Source organism: Molossus molossus, unplaced genomic scaffold (assembly GCF_014108415.1).
Source record: "Molossus molossus isolate mMolMol1 unplaced genomic scaffold, mMolMol1.p scaffold_m16_p_3, whole genome shotgun sequence".
NCBI lineage: Eukaryota > Metazoa > Chordata > Mammalia > Chiroptera > Molossidae > Molossus > Molossus molossus.
Window position 1 is genome coordinate 96,960,235 of NW_023425366.1, and position 22,550 is coordinate 96,982,784.

At 50.7% G+C, this 22,550-nt stretch overlaps 2 protein-coding genes and 1 non-coding gene across 4 annotated transcripts; all 3 read left to right on the plus strand.

The window, feature by feature from the left end:
* Window positions 1-7,330: 7,330 nt before the first annotated feature.
* On the plus strand, window positions 7,331-7,394 carry LOC118643013. Its single transcript, XR_004961909.1, has one exon. It is a non-coding gene; the product is annotated as a small nucleolar RNA SNORD43 (small nucleolar RNA).
* A 1,308-nt stretch (window positions 7,395-8,702) lies between these two features.
* Window positions 8,703-17,992, plus strand: SLC12A9 (solute carrier family 12 member 9). 2 transcript variants are annotated; one of them, XM_036280272.1, is made up of 14 exons: window positions 8,703-8,822; window positions 9,527-9,749; window positions 9,910-10,044; window positions 10,498-10,629; window positions 11,041-11,349; window positions 12,000-12,107; window positions 12,240-12,351; window positions 12,906-13,063; window positions 13,169-13,251; window positions 13,425-13,549; window positions 13,693-13,885; window positions 14,053-14,227; window positions 14,427-14,573; window positions 16,717-17,992. In XM_036280272.1, exons 2-14 carry the CDS (start codon window positions 9,569-9,571, stop codon window positions 17,601-17,603), a joined length of 2,745 nt encoding a protein of 914 aa, XP_036136165.1. In that variant the 5' UTR covers window positions 8,703-8,822; window positions 9,527-9,568; the 3' UTR covers window positions 17,604-17,992. The 2 variants fall into 2 exon arrangements, with proteins under 2 accessions (XP_036136165.1, XP_036136164.1); XM_036280271.1 differs by having other exon boundaries at window positions 8,716-8,826.
* Window positions 17,993-18,251: 259 nt separating this feature from the next.
* TRIP6 (thyroid hormone receptor interactor 6) lies at window positions 18,252-21,980 on the plus strand. Its single transcript, XM_036279848.1, has 9 exons — window positions 18,252-18,593; window positions 18,844-18,971; window positions 19,062-19,181; window positions 19,481-19,873; window positions 20,199-20,292; window positions 20,425-20,594; window positions 21,042-21,220; window positions 21,479-21,599; window positions 21,710-21,980. Exons 1-9 carry the CDS (start codon window positions 18,485-18,487, stop codon window positions 21,839-21,841), a joined length of 1,446 nt encoding a protein of 481 aa, XP_036135741.1. The 5' UTR covers window positions 18,252-18,484; the 3' UTR covers window positions 21,842-21,980.
* Window positions 21,981-22,550: the final 570 nt, after the last annotated feature.

The window sequence follows — 22,550 nt, forward strand, 5'->3', positions numbered from 1 at the left end:
GAAGTGGGGTCACTGGGTCAAATGGTAGTTCAATTTTTAATTCTTTTTTTTTTTTAATCCTCATCCGAGGACATTTTTTCCATATTTTGTTCAGGTAGAGTGGGAGGGAGGGAGGGAGGGAGGAACGGGGAGAGAGAGAGAGAGAGAGAGAGAGAGAGATCAATGTGAAAGGGACACATCGAGTGGTTGCCACCTGCACGACCCAACCAGGGTCGGGGACAAACTGCAACCGAGGTACGTGCCCTTAGCTGGAACCGAACCCGGGTCTCTCTGGACCACAGGCCAACGCTCTAACCGCTGAGCCAAACTGGCCAGGGCAATTTTTAATTTTTTGAGGAAACAACATATGGTTTTCCATAGTGGCTGCACCAGTCTGCATTGCCACCAGCAGTGTACTAGAGTCCCCTTTTCTCCACACCCTCGCCAGCACCTGTTTGATGATTTGATGATGGCAGCCATTCTGGCAGGTGTGAAGTGATACCTCATTGTTGTTTTAATTTGCATCTTTCTGATGATTAGTGACGTTGAGCTTTTTTTTTTTTTCTCACCCGAGGACATTTTTCCATTTTTTGTTCAGATAGAGTGGGAGGGAGAGAGAGAGAGAGAGAGAAACATCAACATGAAAGGGACACATCGAGTGGTTGCCACCGGCACGACCCAACCAGGGCCGGGGACAAACTGCAACCAAGGTATGTGCTCTTAGCAGGAACTGAACCCCGGTCTCTCTGGACTACAGGTCGCCACTCTAACCTCTGAGCCAAACCGTCCAGGGCTGAACATTTTTTCATATGTCTCTTGGCCATTTGTATGTCCTGTTTGAAGAGGTGTCTATTTAGGTCCTCTGCCCATTTTTAAATTGGGTTCTTTGTCTTCCTTTTGTTGCATTGTATGAGTACTTTATATTTTTGGAAATTAACCCCTTTTCTGATGTATTGTTGGCAATTATGCTCGCCCATATAGTGGGTTCCCTGTCCATTTTGATGCTTGTTTCTTTTACTGTGCAAAAGCTTTTTAGTTTCATGTAGTCCCATTTATTATTTTTTTCCTTTGTTTCTCAACTCGTTAGGCTTAGGGGTTGTATCAGTGAAAATTCTGCAGCATGTGATGTCTGAAATTTTGTTGCCTACGTTTTCTCCTAAGATTTTTATAGATTCATGTGTCACATTTAAGTCTTTTATCTATTTTGAGTTTATTCCTGTGTATGGTGTAAGTTGGTGGTCTGGTTTCATTTTTTTGCATGTGGCTGTCCAATTTTCCCAACATCATTTATTAAAGAGGCTGTCTTGCCCTGGCTGGTTTGGCTCAACGGTTAAAGCATCAGCCTGTGGACCAGAAAGTCCCGGGTTCAGTTCCTGCTCAGGGCACGTACCTTGGTTGCAGTTTGGTCCCCGCCTGGTTGGGGTCGTGTGGGTGGCAACCACTCGATGTGTTTCTCTCACGTCGATGTTTCTCTCTTTCTTCCTCTCTCACTCCCTCCTGCTCTATCTGAAGATAAATGCAAAAATGTCCTCGGGTGAGGATAAAAAAAAAAGAGGCTGTCTTTATTCCGTCATATGCTCTTGCCACCTTTGTCAAATATTAATTGAGCATAATGTCTTGGGTCAATTTCCGGGTTCTCTGTTCTGTTCCATTGATCTATATACTTGTTCTTGTGCTAGTACCAGGCTGTTTTGATTATGATGGCTTTGTAGTATAACCTGATATCCAGTATTGTTATCCCTTCCTACTTTGCTCTTTTTCAAGATTGCTGTGGCTAGTCGGGGTCTTTTTTGGTTCCATATAAACTTTTGAAGTATTTGTTCTAGTTCCGTGAAATATATTGTTGGTATTTTAATGGGGATTGCATTGAATCTATAGATTGCTTTGGGTAGTATGGACATTTTAATGATGTTAATTCTTACAGTCCATGAACAAGGTATGTTTCCACTTTTTTATATCTTCGTTTATTTCTTTTTTTCAATGTCCTGTAGTTTTCTGCAAACAGGTCCTTTGCATCTTTGGTTAAGTTTACTACTAGGTATCTTAATTTTTTTGCTGCAGTGGTAAATGGCATTCTTTTTTTTGTTTTTGTTTTTTTGGTTCATGCCCCTAGCGGGAACCGAACCCGGAACTCTCTGGTCCGCAGGCCGACGCTCAACCGCTGGCCAGGGCTAGGGTTCTTTTTTTTAGTTTCTCTTTCTGTGAGTTCATTATTGGTGTATAAAAATGCCATCTATTTCTTGATGTTAATTTTGTATCCTGCTACTTTGCCAAATTCATTATTAAATCTAGTAGATGTTTGATGGAGTCCTTAGGGTTTTCTATGTACAATATCATGTCATCTGCAAATAATAAGTTTCACTTCTTCCTTTCCAACTTGGATCCCTTTTATTTTTTTCCTTCGTGTTTAAGTGCTGTGGTTAAGACTTCCAATACTAAATTAAGTTAAATAAGAGTGGCGAGCCCTGGCCGGTTTGGCTCAGCGGTTGGAGCGTCAGCCTGCGGTACAGAGAGACCCGGGTTCGGTTCCCGCTAAGGGCACGTACTTCGGTTGCAGTTTGTCCCTGGCCCTGGTTGGTCGTGCGGGTGGCAGCCACTCGATGTGTCCCTTCACATCGATGTTTCTCTCTCTCTCTCTCCCTCCCACTCTATCTGAACAAAAAATGGAAAAATGTTCTCGGGTGAGGATAAAAAAAAAAAAAAAGAGAGTGGCGAAAGTGGACATTCCTGTCTTGTTCCTGTTCTTAAGGGAAATGCTTTTAGTTTTTGCCCATTCAGTATGATGTTGGCTGTAGGTTTTTCATATATGGCCTTCATTATGTTGAGATATGAACCCTCTATTCCCATATTGCTGAGCGTTTTTATCAGAAATGGGTACTGGATTTTATTGAATGTTTTTTCAGCATCTATTGATATGATCATATGGTTTTTGTCTGTCATTTTGTTTATGTGGTGTATCACATTTATTGATTTGTGAATATTGTACCAGCCTTGCATCCCTGGGATGAATCTCAGTTGGTCATGGTGAATAATTTTTTTAATGTATTGCTGGATCCGACTTACTAATATTTTGTTACGGATTTTGGCATATATGTTCATCAGGGATATTGGCCTGTAGTTTTCTTTCTCTGCAGTGTCTTTATCTAGTTTTGGAATTAGAATTATGCTGGTCTCATAATACGAGTTTGGAAGTCTTCTTTCTTGGATTTTTTGGAACAGTTTGAGGAGAATGGCTGTTAGTTCTTTGAATGTTCGGTAAAACTCCTCTGTGAAACCATCTAGGCCTGGGTTCTTGTTTGCTGTGAGTTTCTTGATTACTTGCTCAATATCCTTAGTTGTTACTGGTGTGTTCAGGTTTTTCTATCTCTTCCTGGTTCAGTTTTTGGCATTGGAGAGTTTTGAAAAGAGAAGTGTCATGGCTAATATTTGCTGTAATAGCATCACTCTAACTGCTCTGTTGTGAATAGACTGCAGGGGCAAGGGTAGAGTGAAAACCAGTTAGGGGGGTTAGTGCAATAATGCAGGTAAGAGATTATGGCTTAGAAATACAGTGGTAAGATGTGGTTTGATACTGGTTACATTTTAAAAATAGAGCCCTGGCTGTTTTGGCTCAGTGGTTAGAGTGTTGGCCCGTGGACCAGAGAGTCCCTGGTTTGGTTTCCACTAAGGGCACGTACCTGGGTTGCAGTTTGTCTCCGGCCCAGTTGGGGTCATGTGGGTGGCAACCACTTGATGTGTTTCTCTCACATCAATGTTTCTCTCTCTCTCTTCCTCCCTTTCTCCCTCCCGCGCTATCTGAAGATAAATGCAAAAATGTCCTCAGGTGAGAATGAAAGAAAAAAGACAACGGAATTGCTGATGAGTTGAATGTTGGGTGTGAGAAACAGTATTCAAGCATAATCCCAAGGTTTTTGACCCAAGCAACTGGAAAGGCGAGAGAATCACAAGAGGAGTAGGTTGTGGGGGTAAATTTAGGTGTTTGATTTTGGACATTAGAAATTTGAGTTGCCTGTTTGATGGCCAAGCAGAGAAGTTAGTGTGTAGTTGGATGTATAGTCTGAAATGTAGAGTAGACATCTGGGCTGGAGATACACCCTTGGGGACACTATTACAGAGATGATATTTAAAACTATGAGATCAGCCCTGGCCAGTTTGGCTCAGCGGTTAGAGCGTCGGCCTGCGGTCCAGAGAGACCCGGGTTCGGTTCCCGCTAAGGCATGTACTTCGGTTGCAGTTTGTCCCCGGCCCTGGTTGGTCGTGCGGGTGGCAGCCACTCGATGTGTCCCTTCACGTCGATGTTTCTCTCTCTCTCCCTCCCATTCTATCTGTACAAAAAATGGAAAAATATCCTCGGGTGAGGATTAAAAAAAAACAAAAAACCAAACAACAACAACAACAACAACAAAAATTAAAAAAAAATAAAATAAAATAAAACTATGAGATCAGCCCTGGCCGGTTTGGCTCAGCGGTTGGAACATTGGCCTGCGGACCAGAGAGTCCCGGGTTTGGTTCCCGCAAGGGGCACGTACCAAAAAAATAAAAGTAAAAAAAATAATAATAAAACTATGAGATCATCAAGAGACTGGGTGTCAACAGTGAAAAGAAGTCTGAGGATTGAACTTCCAGTCATCAACAGAGCCTCCAGTCCACAGTGACTTCTTGGCTGTTCCTCCAACAACACCTAGGGGTGTTCCTGAATTTAGAGTAGAGATGAGCCCTGACCTGTGTGGCTCAGTTGGTAGGGCATCAACCTGCACACTGAAAGGTTACCTGTTAGATTCCTGGTCAAGGCACATGCCAGGGTTGCAAGCACGATCCTGGGTGGGAGACCTGCAGGAGGCAGCCCATCGATGTTGTGCTTTCACATCAACGTTTCTCTAAAACTCAATTTAAAAACCTTAAAAGAAAAAAAGAGGAGAGATGAGGAAGAACCAGCAAAAGGGAGTGAGCAGGAGGAAATCTATGAGAGTATGTTGTTCTAGCAGCCACATGAGGAAAATGTTGAAGGAGAAGATAGTGATGAAGTATGTCAAATGATGCTGGTAGTTTAGTAAAATGAGGACTGAGCAGTTACCCATGGATTGACCAAGTGGAAGTCACTAGTGACTTGAGTTTCTCTTTTGCTGAGGGACAAAAGCCTAAGTGTAGTGGGTTTAAGAAGAAACAGAGGAGGGGATTAGAAATGACTAGTATAGACAGCTTGTATAAGAAGTTTTGCTATACAGAAGAAACAACAAAGAAATAGAGTGATGATGGGGGGAGGGTAGAGTAGATTCAAGAAAATCTTTTTTTGCCCTGGCCGATTTGGCTCAGCGGTTAGAGCGTCCACCTGCAGTCCGGAGAGACCCGGGTTCGGTTCCCGCTAAGGGCACATACTTCGGTTGCAGTTTGTCCCTGGCCCTGGTTGGTCGTGCGGGTGGCAGCCACTCTATGTGTCCCTTTCACATCAATGTTTCCCTCTCTCTCTCTCTTCCTCTCTCTCCCTCCCACTCTATCTGTACAAAAAATGGAAAAATGTCCTCGGGTGAGGATAAAAAAAAAAAAAAAGAAAGAAAATCTTTTTTTTTTCTTAATTCTCACCGGAGGACATTTTTTTTTCCATTTTTTGTTCAGATAGAGTGGGAGGGAGAGAGAGAGAGAGAGAAAGAAACATCCATGTGAAAGGCTGCCACCCGCACGACCCATCCAGGGCTGGGGACAAACTACAACCGAGGTACATATCCTTAGCGGGAGCTGAACCCGGGTCTCTCTGAACTGCAGGCTGATGCTCTAACTGCTAAGCAAAACCAGCCAGGGCAATAGGAACGTATTTTTTTAAAATTAAATAAAAAAATTTAAAAAGCACAATACTAATGCTTTTTAAATTTTACTAATATTTTAAATATTTACAAATATACTAATGGGAATGATTCAATTCAAAGGAAAGGGAAAACAAGATGATGACATGGGACCTAGTAGCACATTAACCTTAACTGGCAGCATGATCAGTTCTTCCCTAGTAACAGGAGGGGGGGCAGGGCAAAGTATGATGGGTAGATAGGAGCTCTTAGAATCTTAGCTGATGGCTTCTATTTTCTCAATTGGGAAGCAACTGAGAGTGAGATCAGTGGGGGAAGCACTGGAGGTTTGAGGAGAGAGGTGAAGATTTAAGTCATCTGGGAGTGTGGGAGAGTAAATGGACTAGAGAGATCTCATCTCAGTGCAGTGCAGCATTAAGGTCCCACTTAATGGTTCATGGTCATGCATTTGAAATGAGACTGGCTGCCATAGTTGGGTGTTTTCACCAGCTCCATTCAGCTGCTTGGGCAGGCTCAGGGTAGATAGAAAATTGTGTTTACCAGGGCTGTGGTTTTGCCAGGAGGTGTAACTAAGTGAGAGAGGGGCAAGGGAGTGCTTTTCATTGACTGTCACCTTTAAGCTAGGTAAAAAGGGAACTGAATGGGGGACAGTGGAAAGAGGGCAGGCTCATTGGATTGAGGGCTCAGTGAAGTAGACGATTGTTGGGGTCAGGGCATGACAAAGACCCTATCTTTGACCAAACTTCAGTTAGGTTCCTCTGAACCCTCTTCTGGATTAGGTCTTAACCTTGGCCCCCCTCCTTGCTGGGCCTGCCTAGCCCAATTTAGAGAGATATCTGATATCTTGATATCTGGTCATGCTGGCCTGTCTTCAGCAAGAATCCTATTAAGTCTGTTTAGCTAGAATCCCCTTAGTTTTGGTATTTCCTCTTAGTGATTTTCCATTCACTGGCACCGTCATTCTGCTTGTTAGGTATAAATCCCCAGCTGTCTTTGCTATATTTGGGGTTTGAGCTCCACCTCTCTCCACTATTGTGATAGTCTTGACACCTATTGTAATAGTCCTGAATAAAGTCTTCATTATCCTTTCAAAAAACATCTGATTAATTTTTTCTCAACAGGCCTACTAGATGCGATGAACAGAAAGAGGGAGGGCCTGTGGGGGCCTGCTCTGGGAGCACAGGAGACTCAAAAGTTTCTGAAATTAGGCCTAATTTCGGGGAAACACCTGAGGCCTGTGGTCAGCTGGTGAGAGGCCTTGGGGTGGAAGCTGGGCTGGGGGTCCTGGGCTTGACAATTTTCAAGCCATGGATTATTTCAATGATAATACTGAACATTTCCACATAGAGCTAATTGAAATTGTAGTCCATGAGCACTTGGGCCAGGAGGACCTTGAGTGGGGGCGCTTGACGTTGTAATTCTTGCCAAATTGGGAAGTGCAGAAATCCAAGCAGTAGGTAGGAGGGGATACTTTCAATGGGTTGTTGAGTCCTCATTCTGAAATGTCTGGGTTGTTTGGGGCAACTCCTTAGGCCTCTAGAGTTCCCAGAAACTGCAGATAATGAACTTATTGACAGGTGGACAGAGTCTGTATGCTGATTGTCATGTTCTGATTTAGAATAAAAATTTTAAAAAAGGAGGGCCTTCAGTTATTGGTAAGGACAAAGTCTAGGCATGACCACTTGGTAGGGTGGAGGGTAAGATCTATGAGGAAGTGGAATTTAAGTAAATGCCAGGCTAGGGTGTTGGAAGTCTCATCAATGTGGATATTGAAATCACAAAAATTGTGGCCAGGGTGTTGGAGAGATCCCAGAAGCCACACTCTTTGGGCAGCAGAGATAATCACTGAAAATGCCCCTGTTTAACTGCTCATGAGGCCTCTCCCTGGCAAAGCCACATTTCAGCTGGTTTGAGCCCCTTCCTCTCCTAAGTAAATGTTGCAGATAATTTACAGCCAAAGACCAGAGGGAGGAAATGTGTTCATTTCTTGAGGCTCAAATGGCAGTGTAACCATAAAGGAAAGTTAGGAATTTATTACTGAAGCTCTCTAAACTTCGATTTCCTGATGAAAAATGGAAATAATAGCAGTACCTACCTACCTCTGAGTAGTTATGCATATTTAATCTAGTACTGCATACAAATAATAACTTAGATCATTTCTGCATTGTTCTCAAGTACCTATTAGTTCGGTTAACTCTCAGAGTAACTTTAAGCGAGGAGATTCTAGTTAATCCCCAGTTTACAGATGAGAAACGTTGCCAGGTGGTGCTGATGTTGCTGGCGTCTGAAGAGAATGAAAAGGGAATTCTAACTCCCGGAGGTTCACAAATTCTCTAATTTCTCCTGGAGGGGAGAGCATCATACCCCGATGAAAGCAGGCACGCAAACCGGCTGCAGGCAGAAGACCGACTGTGGCCTGAGCCTCCAGGGCTCATCTGGATGAGCGGCCAATGGCTCCCTCTAGTGGCGGAAGCAAAAAGCGCAGCCAGTGGGCTGGATGGGGAGCGAGGGGAGAGCACCAGGTATGAGTAGTGAGGTCAGAACCCGGCGGACATTCCGAGGATTCGAGAGGCAGGAGTAGGAGCCCCGAAGGCGTGGACCGATGTTCCCCACGACGCACCTAGGCCAGGCTGCCAGCCGCCGTAACACACGCCCCTTTCTGCGGTGGCTCTTCCGAACGCCTCTGAGCTCGGAGTGGGGTCCCTCCTGGGCGACGGGCACCCGTTTGCACCAGGGTAACGGGCGCTATAGGAGCCGAGGTCCACACCCAGAAGGAGACGCGCGCCTGAGAGGCAACCCAGGTAACATCTCGGGCGCACGTGGAGCGGGAGACACACTGGCCACTAGTGCCTAGAGGGCGGGGCCTCTCCGGACGCGCCCACGGGGCGGGGCCGGGCCCAGGGACCAATGGGCGCGGGGGCTGGTGGGGCAGGCTCCCGGCCTGGCATCCCGGTAGCCGCAGCTGTCTTTTCCGGTACCCGTGCCCCCTCCGCCCGTAGCGGACCCCTCTGGCTCTCGGGGATCACCCCCAAGCAGGTCCTCCGGGTGGGTGAGTGAACGCTCCGCCGCACCCGGGCTGTGGGGGTGCTCCTAGCCCGGGAGATGGGGATCGCGGCCCCCTCCTACCCGCCCAGGGAGAAAGTGGGCAGGAACCGGTGGGGGGAGGAGGATTCACCTTGTGTTGCCTTCTGTGTTCCTGTTTTGGTACTCCAAGAGTGTATTTGGAGGGTGCACATGTGGTGGGAGACCTCTGGTGAGGCTAAGGAGAAGAGGAGCTGGTTTGAGAAGGGTTGAGGGAGAGGGTGGGGTGTGGGGTGATTTGGAAGTTTCTTATTGCCCGTAGGTAAGGCTACTGTATGGGACAGGGGGCGTCTCAGTACTGCGGAGAGGAGGGGGTGAGGAGGGCTCCCTGCCATAACTCACTTCCCTTTTGAGGGATTTGCTTCCTCTTCTACTGCTAGTTAAGAAGGAGGAGGATCTTTGCTCCTTTCCAGAACCACTGCCACCCCTAGTCTCAGGGATTTGAGAGAACAGGTGGCCCTCAGGAGCTGAACGGGGACTTGATACTCAAATTCTGCCATTGTTGGGGCAGTGGCCAGGGCCAGTCAGCCCCCCACTGACACTTTGTGTATGTGTGTTTCCTTGCAGCTCTCCCTTTGGTTGTGAGGCTTCTGGGTGTTTGCTTAGAGGTGTTTTTGGGGGGGGGGCTCAGTGGGGCAGCTTTCCATTCAGCACACTCTCTTGTGCAGGCCTTGTAATCCACTGCTGGCTTCCTCTACCTGCTGTCAGCCATGGCCAGTGAAAACTCACCTTTGCTGGCCTACCGGCTCCTGGAGGAAGAGGGGGTTGCCTTCCCAGCCAATGGGGCCGGAGGACCTGGAGGTGAATCTGCCCGGAAGCTCTCCACCTTCCTGGGTGTGGTGGTGCCCACAGTCCTGTCCATGTTCAGTATAGTTGTCTTCCTGAGGATTGGTGAGTGGATGTGGTTAGGGGCTTACTAGGGGGTGCAGTGGGGAGCAGGGGGTCTGGGATGAATTTGTGGAAGGGCTGGAGGTTACTGAGGACCAGTGGGTAAGGGGTAGGGTAGGGGGTGTGAGCCACCCTTTGACCTGCTTTGACATTCCTGTCCCAGGTTTCGTGGTGGGCCATGCTGGGCTGCTGCAGACTTTGGCCATGCTTCTGGTTGCCTACTTCATCCTGGCGCTCACCGTCCTGTCTGTCTGTGCCATTGCCACCAATGGAGCTGTTCGGGGCGGTGGAGCCTATTGTATCCTCCAACATTGATTGATTGGAGTCTGGGCTCTTCCATCTTGTAGGGAGGAGGAAGGGACCTCTCCCTCCATTCCCTGGGGAAAGGACAAGAGGGAGGCAGGTTCTTATGAATGTTCTGAAGGCAGGCTGATATGGGGAAGGTGACCAACATGGCTTTACATGTTAGTGCCACTTTTAGTCCACCAGCTGTCTTCCAGCTGTCATTTTGGTTCTCCTAACAGTCTTGTCAATTGGATACATTAATTTTACAGAGGAGGAAACTGGAACTCGAGAGCATCAGGGACTGTGTGCAGCCACATGGTTTGGGAGTGGCTGCGCTGAGACACATCGCCCCTGGGAACACATGCTGGGAGACCAGACCTGGAGGGTCAGCTGTAGAGTGCTTTGTGACAGGACCCTTCCTCATGCTTCTTTTCCCTTAACACTCACTTCCTGCTTCTACTTTCAGTCATGATCAGCCGGACCCTGGGGCCTGAGGTTGGAGGCAGCATTGGCCTTATGTTCTACCTGGCTAATGTCTGTGGCTGTGCTGTTTCCCTGTTGGGACTGGTGGAGGCCATACTTGATGTCTTCGGGGCTGGTCTGTTCTCCCCACTCTGGTTATGGAAGCTCTGGGTTTGCAGGGTCTGGGATGCTGGAATCATAAGGAAGAGAGGCCCTCTCCAGGAGAGGGGCAAAGTGCCCCATTAGCTTGTCTTTCTAAAGCTTTTACTGTGTGCCCAGCTATGTGTACATGTCTGAGAGACTGTCCTGGCCCACGGGGAGCTTACCATCTAGTCTTGGAGGCCAGGCTAATAGCCCTAAAATCAATAGCAAGATTGGCGGTACCCATCAGCAGGGCTAGGATGCTGGTGTTCAGTTTAGTGAGGGAATAGGGAAGATGGCTATTCTGAGGATAGGTGGGCCAAAGCAGGGGTCTACTCCTGCTTTGTGTCTTGGTTGGGGTCCCTCCTGGGGGCCTGGTCTTCTAACTCTGTTCCTTCTTCTACAGATGCCACAAGGCCCAGTGGGCTCCCAGTCCTGCCTCAGGGCTATGGCTGGAGTTTGCTTTATGGCTCCCTGCTGCTGGGCCTGGTGGGCGGGGTCTGCACGCTAGGGGCTGGCCTCTATGCCCGTGCCTCCTTCCTCACATTCCTGCTGGTCTCTGGTTCCCTGGCCTCGGTGCTGGTCAGCTTTGTGGCTGTGGGGCCCAGGGTCATCCACTTGACCCCCCGGCCTGGCCCCAATGGCTCCTCCCTGCCACCCCAGGTTGGCCACTTCACCGGCTTCAATAGCAGCACCCTGAAGGCCAACTTGGGCGGTGAGCTGGGCTCATGGGTGCTGGGGTTCTCAGGGCAAGGGGCAGGCATGTGTGGGGGCTGGGTCTTTGGAGTCCCTGCATGAGAACAGATATCAGAGAGAATTGGGGGCAGGAAATCTGGACCTCAGAGCAGAGCAATTTAATTAAGATCTGTTCAGTGTGTGTTGGCTGCTGTGTTTGGCCCAGCGAGGCACTAGAGTTGACTGCAAGACAGTCACTGCCTTAGAGGAACTTGTTTATTTGGAGAGATAAGATGTACATTCAGGAAACAATTAAATAGCATAATAGACTGAATGTGATTAAAGTAGACAAGAATCACAGAGTTGAGAGGAGCCAGATGGGAGTATAGGCTGGAGAGGGCTGGAGTAGGTGGAGCTGGAGGTGGCCTAAGGTAGGCTGGGGAATTCAGGTAGGTGTGGGAGGGAAGGTGTCTCAAGAAAGAGCTGGAGGGAGGAACAGAGCATGCAGGAGAAGGAGGTAATGAGGAGGTGAGCCAGGCCCAGTGATGGGTCAGGGATGGGGTCTTGGTGAGTTTGGTGGGGAAAATAGGAGGGTTGTGGAATATGAGGAGCAGGTGGCAGGGCCAAGATACCTGGATCACTAGGAGGGATGTCGACACCCTCTCTTCTCTGGGAACAATCCCTCCTCAGCTGGCTACGCAAAGGACTACACCACAGGGGCCATGATGAACTTTGCCAGCGTCTTTGCCGTCCTTTTTAATGGCTGCACGGGCATCATGGCTGGGGCCAACATGTCTGGTGAGAGTCCATGCCTACTACATCTTGGGGATGTGGGGCTGCCACCCTGTGTCCCTACCTGGGTGCTGAGGGCTCAGGGATGTAGGGGATGGTGGAAGGCTGACCTCTCTCTCTCTGCTCCCCTCCCTCCAGGGGAGCTGAAGGACCCCAGCCGGGCGATTCCTCTGGGCACCATTGTGGCTGTTGCCTACACCTTTTTCATCTACATCCTGCTTTTCTTCCTCTCCAGCTTTACCTGTGACAGGTGCCTGGGGAGGGGGGTGAGCCTGGCCTTCTAGGGGGTGACAGGGCTGTCAGGACAAGGTTGATGCACTTGGATCACCAAAGATTGCACAGGCTGGGGGAATGATACCCAAGTTGTTGGGGTACCGGGAAAATAGGAACTGTTTCTCCCATGGAAGAGAGATGGAGCTGCTGCTGCCGATGGGAGGGCTAGCTAAGTGGTGATAGATAACCTGCAGCCAGCACTTGCCATGTGCCTGGTACTGTTGTAAGCACTTGGTTTAAGGGTGGGGAATGGCTTTCTAGTCAATTTCCATAAAAAATTGGCTCCTTGTGCACATACTGTTGGGAATGTCTGTCACGTGATTAATTCCAAAGCAGCCCAACGATACCCAGTGAATGCCAAGTCTGTCCCCCTGGCACACATTATCTATTACTGTGGGCCTTGAGATGGGGGCTGGATCATTTGAAAATGCTCACCTCTTAACCTCACACAACGCTGTGAGTGCTGTTCTCACAAGGACCCCGGATAACTGCACATTTATTTTTTGTGTCTTCTTGTTTTCCTTCCTGTAGGATCCTGTTGCAGGAAGATTATGGGTTTTTTCGTGACATCAGCCTGTGGCCCCCACTGGTGTTGATTGGTATCTATGCTACATCGCTGTCAGCCTCCATGAGCTCCCTGATTGGTGCCTCTCGCATCCTCCATGCCCTGGCCCAGGATGACCTCTTTGGTGCGCTATCCCTTGCCTTTGTCCAGCTCTGAGCATGCCTTCTGTGCCTGTCTTAGTCTGTGCTTGGCCCAGCTTAATGTGTCTGCTGTGTTTCTATTTACACAGGAATGATCTTGGCACCAGCCAAGGTGGTTTCCCGAGGGGGTAACCCCTGGGGGGCTGTGCTGTACTCATGGGGCCTAGTACAAGTAAGCATTTCTCTTTAATCTGCCCTCCCCCTTACCCTAAGCCCCTTTTGGTTATGCTTGCTGGACCAGGAGGAGGCACTTAGGTGTGGGCTGGGAGACATAAATGAAAAGGCAGGATGCATTGACATTTGGTAGGGAATAGCCCAATGCCCAGCCTCTTGATCCTTGTCCAGCTGGTGCTCCTAGCTGGGAAGCTGAACACACTGGCTGCTGTGGTTACTGTCTTCTACTTGGTGGCCTATGCTGCAGTGGACCTGTCCTGCCTGAGCCTAGAGTGGGCCTCAGCCCCTAACTTCCGGTGAGAGAATGCCTGTGTCCCCCAGAAAAGAGGGAGGAATGGGAAGGACTCAGACTAAGGGGGGTAAGTCTGGGAATGGAATGGAGTGGCCTGGTGTTCAGGGCTGCCCCTGAATGTCCTTCCTTCTCTTTGTCCACCTGCAGCCCCACCTTCAACCTGTTCTCCTGGCACACCTGCTTGCTGGGAGTTGCTTCCTGCCTGCTCATGATGTTTCTCATCAGTCCTGGGGCTGCTGGCGGCTCCCTGCTGCTCATGGGCCTGCTTTCTGCCCTGCTCACAGCTCGAGGTGGCCCTAGCAGCTGGGGCTACGTCAGCCAGGCCTTGCTTTTCCACCAGGTTGGGGGAGCTCAGAGGGTGGGGAGGGGAGGAGGCAGTCTGGGAAAACCCATCCTACAAAGAGGCTTCCTCTTCCCTTGGCTAGAGTTGGGGTTCCTGTCTGATAGATGTGGAGTAGGGGTTGGCCACTTGAGCCCTTCCTAGGTCCCACCTCATCCTGTCCCCAGGTACGTAAATACTTGCTCCGACTGGATGTGCGGAAGGATCATGTGAAGTTCTGGCGACCCCAACTGTTGCTCCTGGTGGGGAACCCCAGGGGCGCCTTACCTCTGCTTCGGTTGGCCAACCAACTCAAGAAGGGAGGCCTCTATGTGCTGGGCCACGTCACTTTGGGAGACCTTGGTGAGTTGCCCTCACTCCTTTGCCTCTCAGTCTCAGACATTCTTGGTGTTCATTGTGTCCCAGAGGCCTCATGCTTCTTCCCAGATGACCCTTCCAACCAGCACACAGCCCTGCCCAGACCTTTTTCTTCTGTTTACTTGGGATTGGACCCTAGGAGAAAGTACCTGAGTTTGGCCCACACTTGCTGCCTTCTTCACAGACTGCCTGCCCTCGGACCCTGTGCAGCCACAGTATGGGGCATGGCTGAGCCTTGTGGACCGAGCCCAAGTGAAGGCCTTTGTGGACCTCACTCTCTCACCCTCTGTGCGCCAGGGGGCTCAACATCTGCTTCGGATCTCAGGCCTTGGTGAGCTGCTCCTCCCAGGGTCCCCTCTGCCACCTCTGTGGCCTTTTCAGTCCCTGCTACCCCCTCTCCAATCAAGAGTGTAAACCACAGATTGCAAACTCAAAAAGGAACCCACAGTCTAGTGCAGATAAGATGTGACACTCAAAGATAACAGACAGTATGTGATCAGATCTCAGAAGAGATGCTTAAGGACTAGATGGAGTGACACGTATTTTTTTCTGATCCAAAAATTGGGGCACAGGCTCTGAAGAGCATGTTGTATTTCTGGGGACAATGGGAGTATTATTTAAAGCTGGGGCTGCCACATCAAACCTATAACAGATGGTTTCTAACTATCTGAGTTCAGGAAAAGTAACACCACTATGCACTTACGTGGCCAGCAAAGGTTTTGTAATGAGATGGTATCTCATCTGGGCCTTGAAAGGGGTGGAAAAGTAGGGATTTGTGTAACATGGCCTCCTCAAAGATTCAGAGGGTGCATGGGGCTGATGCTTTCGGGTGGAGGGGAAGTTTCCCAGCTTGTGAGTGTGTCATAGTGTGGAGACCTCTAGCCTTACACCCCAGATTCCTCCAAATCCAGGCTCACTGTCTTCTTTTCTCTTAATCTCAGCACTGGCATCTGTCCCCTCTCTTATTGTATGCTTCCTTCTCCACTTAGAATCTGGCTAAAAATCAAGTGTTAGACATTGCCCTGTTGGGTATAAATCAGCACCCTGGAAAATGCTCAGGAGGGGGTATGACTAGTTTAATTTGCAAGATCAGCTAGAGTTCACACCTGCTGAGGTGTTTTGAGATGCCATCAAGCACTATGAGATAGACCCTGGAGCATTTGAGGGCCTAGTCTCTTTTGTGGGGAAACCTGTGCCAACAGACCTCTACTTTCATGAAATTTATGCTGCAGAAAAGGATTCAAATAAAAGGAAAAAGATTTCATTTAAATAGTAAATTCTCCTGGCAACCCATTTGTTTCAAGAGAAAGGGTCTTAGAAGAGGTCTCAGACTCAGCCTCTTAAAGGGAAGGAATTTACTGATTGTTGTTCAAATATTAAAAACCAGGAACTGTTGGCAGGGACTTCGGGCACTGAGGTCGGGCACTAGGCACCAGCCTAGAGGCTTAGAGAATGTGCTGTGGTGCTGGATGCGTGTTTACCTGCTACCCTGTATCTATCAGCCATGAACCTTTGGGCAGGTGACTTCACTGCTCTGTGCCTCAGTTTCCTTATCTGTAAAAGGGAGTGAGTAAATAGTCCCTACAAGATAGCGTTGCTGCCCTGGTCCGTTTGGCTCAGCGGTTAGAGCATCGGTCTGTGGTCCAGAGAGACCCAGGTTCGGTTCCCGCTAAGGGCACGTACCTTGGTTGCAGTTTGTTCCCCGCCCTGTTTGGGGTCGTGTGGGTGGCAACCACTCCATGTGTCCCTTTCTCTCTCTCTCTCTCTCTCTCTCTCTCTCTCTCTCTCTCTCTCCCTCCCACTCTGTCTGAACATAAAATGGAAAAATGTCCTCAGGTGAGGATAAAAAAAAAAAAAAAGATAGCCTTGCTTCAAGGATCAATGAGTTAAATAAAACAGAGTGCTTGCAACAGGACATGAACATGCAGATGTTAGCTGTCCCTTTTCCAAGGACCATACTTTGGAAATGCCATCATTAGGAAACAGACTGCACAGCCCCAGCACCGAGTACTCATCCTCCCCCAGCAGGGTCTGGGTGCTGTTCCCCTGGATATCAAGGCCATAAGCTTGACTAATCCGGGGTCTGGTCTGCCCACTGGAGTCAGATTGTCATCTCCTATCATGTAAAATGTGTGCTGCTAGAAGCCTGGAATGAATACATCCTACTGCCACCGAAAGTGCTAATTAGTTAAAAGAATCCTAAGGTGAACTTTGCCTATTTAAATGGGGTGGGGGGTGGGGGAATTAGTCATGGAGATAAATCAAATAAATGCATGAGAAAATGTCTGGGAGAACTAAAAGTCATTATGCAAACCTGCATAGTGTTGCCCTGAGAACCTAAGCACAGTGCAAACAAATGTTTCACCTGATGTTGCCATCAGCATGTATGAGTGGATGAAGATAGCATAGTGGAAACTCAGCTGGTGAGTCTGATTCCTGTTGGTTCTTTCCTACCTCCCCCTCTCTGCTCCCAGGTGGCATGAAGCCCAACACCTTGGTCCTGGGTTTCTACGATGATGCTGTACCCCAGGATCACTTCCTGACAGACCCAGCTTTCTCTGAGCCTGCTGATAGCACCCAGGAGGGAGGGTCCCCAGACCTGAGTACCCTGTTCCCTCCACCCCGGGCTCCTGGGAGCCCCCGGGCTCTAAATCCCCAGGACTACGTGGCCACAGTGGCTGATGCCCTCAAGATGAACAAGAATGTGGTTCTGGCACGGGCCTGTGGGGCCCTACCCCCTGAGCGGCTGAGCCGGGGGTCTGGTGGCACCTCTCAGCTGCATCATGTGGATGTGTGGCCCCTCAACTTGCTAAGACCCCGGGGTGGCCCTGGCTACATGGATGTCTGCGGCCTCTTCCTGCTGCAGATGGCAACCATCTTGGGCATGGTGCCTGCTTGGCACAGTGCCCGGCTCCGGATCTTCTTGTGCTTGGGGCCTCATGAGGCCCCTGGTGCTGCTGAGGGGCGTCTCCGGGCACTGCTGAGCCAGCTGAGGATCCGGGCCAAGGTGCAGGAGGTGGTGTGGGGTGATGGGGCTGGGTCCAGAGAGCCTGAGGAAGAGGAGGAAGGGGACTTTGTGAACAGCAGGTGGGGCGACTCTGAGGCAGAGGCCCTGGCATGCAGCGCCAACGCCCTGGTTCGTGCTCAGCAGGGGCGTGGCAGAGGAGGGCCTGGTGGGCCTGAGGGTGGGGATGATGAGGAAGGGCCCACCACAGCCCTTACCTTCCTGTACTTGCCACGGCCACCTGCTGATCCTGCCCGATACCCCCGCTACCTGGCGCTGCTGGAGATTCTAAGCCGAGATCTGGGCCCCACGCTGCTCATTCATGGTGTCACCCCTGTCACTTGCACTGATCTCTGATGCCCTGTTCCTGGAGTGTCCAGGTCTGGTGGCCCACCTTGATTAGCAGATGAGGGAAAGGGCTGTCTTCTGCCTGCCCTGCACATGGGACAGAGCCAGGTGGAGGTATTAGGGGATTCTTCGCTAGGGCATCTCTAGATGGCTAGGAGAGGGCCCCTGGTGCACTGATTAATGCAGGGCAGCTGTCCGTGCCACGCCAGGGGAGGGAGTCAGCTCTTCCCGCTCCTTCCCTTCACTGGTGCCTTGATGGGGCTAGGTCTCTGCTTGTGACTCTAGGCTACCTCAAGTCTCCCCATCACCTGACAGACTCACTGACCCCAGAGGTTGTGATGTTTTTGTTCTGTTTTATTTTTCTAACTGTTGAACGTGAATAAAAGACCAAAACACTAGAGCTTGGCTGAACACTGTTGGGGGGGGGGGGGGGGCTAGGGTAGGTGGGACAGGAAGAGGGAGAGATCTATATTGGGGGTGGGGAGGATGTGGGAAAGAGTAGCGCTGGAGTGTCCCAGCAGCAAGGAGGCCACTACAGGGCTTGGGGTAGCAGCCTGGGGCGGGGGGACTCCTGGAAATGGAGGCTGCCCACAGTCCCCCAGACTGGGGCTCCCGTGGAAAGCCCTCCCTCCTGGGCAGCAGGGGGCCAACTCCGGGGGGAGGAACGCGGTCTGCGGCCTAGGGGGCCACGTGACCCTCCCCCAGGAATGCGATGACATCACCGGGGGCGTGGCCGCCTCCCAAATTGGGGACGAAGGGGGGAAAAAAGAGCCAGAAAAAGTTTCTTTCCTGGAGTCCCAAACGAAGTGTGCGACGGAAGACGGGATCAAGGCCAGACGTCCGGGGCTCCGTGGGACCCTGACTGCTGTCTGGAGTCCCCCGTTCCAGGCATGTCGGGACCCACTTGGCTCCCCCCAAAGCAGCCAGAGCCTGCCAGAGCCTCTCAGGGGCGAGCTCTCTCCCGAGGAGCCCCGGGGCCACCTCCAGCCCACGGAGCAGGTAAGGCAGCCTCAGAGCAGCGGAGGAGGCCGCCAGCCGCCTGCCTCCCCTTTCCCGGGGCTGGGCTGGAACCTGCGGCCCCTGCCTTCTCAGCGGCCCTCCTTGCCTCCTGTCTCATTCTCAGACCCCAGGTGTGGGTGTGGGTGTAGGTGGGGTGGGGAAGAGAATAGGGACCCTATAGGGCAGGCTTCACAAGTGTCACCCTTGTCTCCTGCCCCATCTCCACCTTCACCGTTTTCCCTCACTCCAGCACTCCAGCCCCACCCCAGGGTCAATTTTTGCCCGGTCCCATCTGAGCAGTGTTACCAGGCTCCCGGGGGACTGGAGGATCGGGGGCCGACCTGGGTGGGGTGCCATGGGGCACCCCAGCGCTCACAGGTAAGAACCGGCATTGGGGGGTGCATGGTCCCCAGGGCAGGAGAGGAGGCAATGTAATTTGCATTCTCCTTGCTTTTACTCTATTCCCAGGGGCTCGACAGGGGGGGCCTGCGCCCAGGAAGTCTGGATGCTGAGATAGATACCCTAACTAACATGTTGGCTGAGCTGGATGGGGGTCGTGGTCATGCCCTACGGCGGCCTGACCGGCAGGTGACCCCCCCATTCCTCCCCTGCTCCTTGTACCTTGTCCCCTTTCCTCCAGCCTGATCCCTTCTGTCCACCTAGCCCACCCCACCTCCTCTCCCTCTCTGAGTAAGTGCATACACACCAGCTGGGAAGGAGCTGGGCCACCAGAACTTAATGGGTTGTCAGCCACTGGAGGGTGGGCCCTTGTCAAAAACCAGCCCTTACCTGGGCAACACACATATGGGGTGGGGGTGGTGGGGTTTCCACAGGTGTATGTCCTATAATAGGCCTGCTCACTCCTTTTGGTCTGCATTTCTCCTCAGGTTTATTATGAACCCCTTCAGCCCCCTGCCTACCGTCCTGGCTCAGGCTCCCTGAAGCCAAATGGAGGGGGTGTTCCTCCCCTGCTGCTCCCAGCATCCCCCTATGGGGGCCCCACTCCAGCCTCCTATGCTACAGCCAGCACTCCTGCTGGCCCTGCCTTTCCTGTGCAAGTGAAGGTGGCACAGCCAGTGAGAGGCTGTGGCCCCCCCAGGGGTGGGCCTTCTCAGGCCTCAGGGCCTCTACCAGGCCCCCACTTTCCTCTCCCAGGCCGAGGTGAAGTCTGGGGGGCTGGCTATAGGAGCCACCGAGAGCCAGGGCTTGGGAGTAAAGAGGAGGTTGCTGGGAGCTCCAGCCCTGTAGGAGGAGGAAGAGGAAGCGGGTATGGGCACCAGGTAAGTCCCGGGAAAGGGGATTGGGGGTCCTCACAGACAACTGGACACTGATTGGGTAGGGTGGTGTTGATGTTTTACGTCCTGGTTGTTAGAAGTCTGGGGTGTCAAAGCCTGGACCCCCCTCCACCAGGGGTAAGGGGCAGATCAGCAAATGTAGGAGGAAGGGGATTGGAGTGATACACTGGCTTCTCAAGTCATGCCTTTGGACCTGGGGCTGAGATGTTCTCCAATAAGCTTTTGGGGTAGAATTGCCTGGTCACCCTCAGGTATTTTGATAGCATTGAAAGCTAGAGGTAGTGCCAAACTCCTGATTCTCACCTCCCAGGGACCCCTGTGCCAGCCTCCTGAGGAGGAGCTTGAGAGGCTGACCAAGAAGCTGGTGCATGACATGAGCCACCCACCCAGTGGGGAGTACTTCGGTGAGCTGAGTCTGAGGGTGGGTGTGGGTGGAAAGGGTGGGGGGCTGGAGAGTTAGAGAGACACCAGATCTGGCTTCCTGGCCTATGCCTATGGCCTATGAGGGACACTGGATCTGGCTTCCCTGTCCCCAGGCCGGTGTGGAGGCTGTGGAGAAGATGTGGTTGGGGATGGGGCCGGGGTTGTGGCCCTGGACCGCATCTTTCACGTTGGCTGCTTTGTGTGTTCTACGTGCCGGGCCCAGCTTCGAGGTCAACATTTCTATGCCGTGGAGAGGAGGGCGTATTGTGAGAGCTGCTACGTGGTGAGTGGTTGGGGGTGGGGGCTGGAGTCAGGAGAAGAGGCAGAGGGCTTCCATCCAAGGTGGGGTCCCAAAGAGGAGCAGAGCTCACGGCTGGGGCTAAAACTGATATATAAAAAAGGAGAAATTAGGTAGCTAAATACTGGCTGCTGGAGGGAAGGACAACAGCCCCTTAAAAATGTGAGGCATTTATTTTAGAGTTAAGGGGGTGTGTTAAATTCCCACAACACACTGTGAGGCCAAGAGATAATAAAGAAAACTGAAGCTCAGAGAGGTTACATAACTTGTCCAGGAAGCTACAGTGCTGTTTTGCACTCAGATCTGTTTAAGGCCACCTTTCACTATATCACATGCAGGGGGCTACATAACAAATGGGTGGGCTGGCAGGATGCCCGTAGGACTGCTGTGGTCCTCCCTAGACCCCAACTTTTCTGCCCTCCTTCTCAACAGGCCACCTTGGAGAAGTGCTCCACATGCTCTCAGCCCATCCTGGACCGGATCCTTCGGGCTATGGGGAAGGCCTACCACCCTGGCTGCTTCACTTGTGTGGTGTGCCACCGTGGACTTGATGGCATCCCTTTCACGGTGGATGCCACTAGCCAGATCCACTGCATTGAGGACTTCCACAGGTCAGGCTGGATCCCTCACCTTTGTTTCAGGATGTCTTCCTTTCCTCTCTTCCCTCTTCTTCATGTCCCAGTAGCAGACTCTCCTGTTTCCCACCCTTGCCATGCCTTGTTCTCATTAACATCACTGTCTTCCCCAAGATCCAACACCATACCTCTGGCCTGTCCTCTTTTGTCTTGCATCCCCCCTTCTCTGGGTTCCATTGTCAATCCCCTCCAACCCTGGGGTTTGACAACCTCCTTGGTTCTTTTCTACCCCAGGAAGTTTGCTCCACGATGTTCAGTGTGTGGTGGGGCCATCATGCCTGAGCCAGGTCAGGAGGAGACTGTGCGAATTGTTGCTCTGGATCGCAGTTTTCACATTGGCTGTTACAAGTGTGAGGTCAGGGGACCTGGACAAGGGAAAAGGAGTTTTCGGGGTCTGGGCTCACTGGATGTGGTAGAATCCAGAGGTCTTGGCCTGATGGAAAGCTGTTGCTTCTTTCCTAACAGGAGTGTGGACTGCTGCTCTCCTCTGAGGGTGAGTGTCAGGGCTGCTACCCGCTTGATGGACACATCTTGTGCAAGGCGTGCAGTGCCTGGCGCATCCAGGAGCTCTCAGCCACGGTCACCACTGACTGCTGAGTCTTCCCAGAAGCATCTGCTGCATTCTCCCTTCCCATTCACCACCTTCCCTGACATCTACCTTTACAACTCTGTCATCAAATGCTGTCTCCTCTTCCTCCAATCATGAAATAATAATCTCTCAAGAGTTAACAAGACACTTTCAAGTCTATTGTCTCATCTGATTCTCACAGCAGCCCAACAAAGCACAACTGTTCTGACTGTGCATTTTTAGCTAAGTGACTTCCCCAGACTGCATGGTTCCTAAGTGGCAGAATTTAGGTCTTCTTAGAGCTGGTACTTTTTTTTTTTTTTTTTGCAACTATACTAAAGTCAGACCTCTATATCCCTGGGTTCAATCAACTGAGGATAGAAACTATTCAGAAAAAAAGTTACAAGTAGCTAATGTGTACTATGTGGTTAGGTCTACCATGGTTGCACCTGGTACTGAACATGTACACACTTTTTTCCTTGTCATATTCCCTAAACAGTGCAGTATAACAACTATTTACATAGCATTTACATTGTATTAGGTATTACAAGTAAACTAGAGATGATTTAAAGTATAGATGAGGATGTGTATAGGTTATATGCAAATACTATGCTATTTAATATAAGGGACTTCAGCATCTGCAGAGATTTTGGTATCCCCGGGGGTCCTGGAACCAATCCCCTTCGGATACCAAAGAACACCAAGGAATGGCTGTATACAATCTTTTTAATGTAGTTT

What these genes read in the sequence shown, in the direction of transcription:
- SLC12A9 (XM_036280272.1), top strand. Translation starts at nt 9,569, where the DNA reads ATGGCCAGTGAAAACTCACCTTTGCTGGCCTACCGGCTCCTGGAGGAA. An exon ending in AGTTGTCTTCCTGAGGATTG is followed by an intron (nt 9,750 to 9,909) that starts GTGAGTGGATGT and finishes TTCCTGTCCCAG; the next exon opens with GTTTCGTGGTGGGCCATGCT. An exon ending in CCTGAAGGCCAACTTGGGCG is followed by an intron (nt 11,350 to 11,999) that starts GTGAGCTGGGCT and finishes ATCCCTCCTCAG; the next exon opens with CTGGCTACGCAAAGGACTAC.
- TRIP6 (XM_036279848.1), top strand. Translation starts at nt 18,485, where the DNA reads ATGTCGGGACCCACTTGGCTCCCCCCAAAGCAGCCAGAGCCTGCCAGA. An exon ending in ATTGTGAGAGCTGCTACGTG is followed by an intron (nt 20,595 to 21,041) that starts GTGAGTGGTTGG and finishes CCTTCTCAACAG; the next exon opens with GCCACCTTGGAGAAGTGCTC. An exon ending in TTGGCTGTTACAAGTGTGAG is followed by an intron (nt 21,600 to 21,709) that starts GTCAGGGGACCT and finishes CTTTCCTAACAG; the next exon opens with GAGTGTGGACTGCTGCTCTC.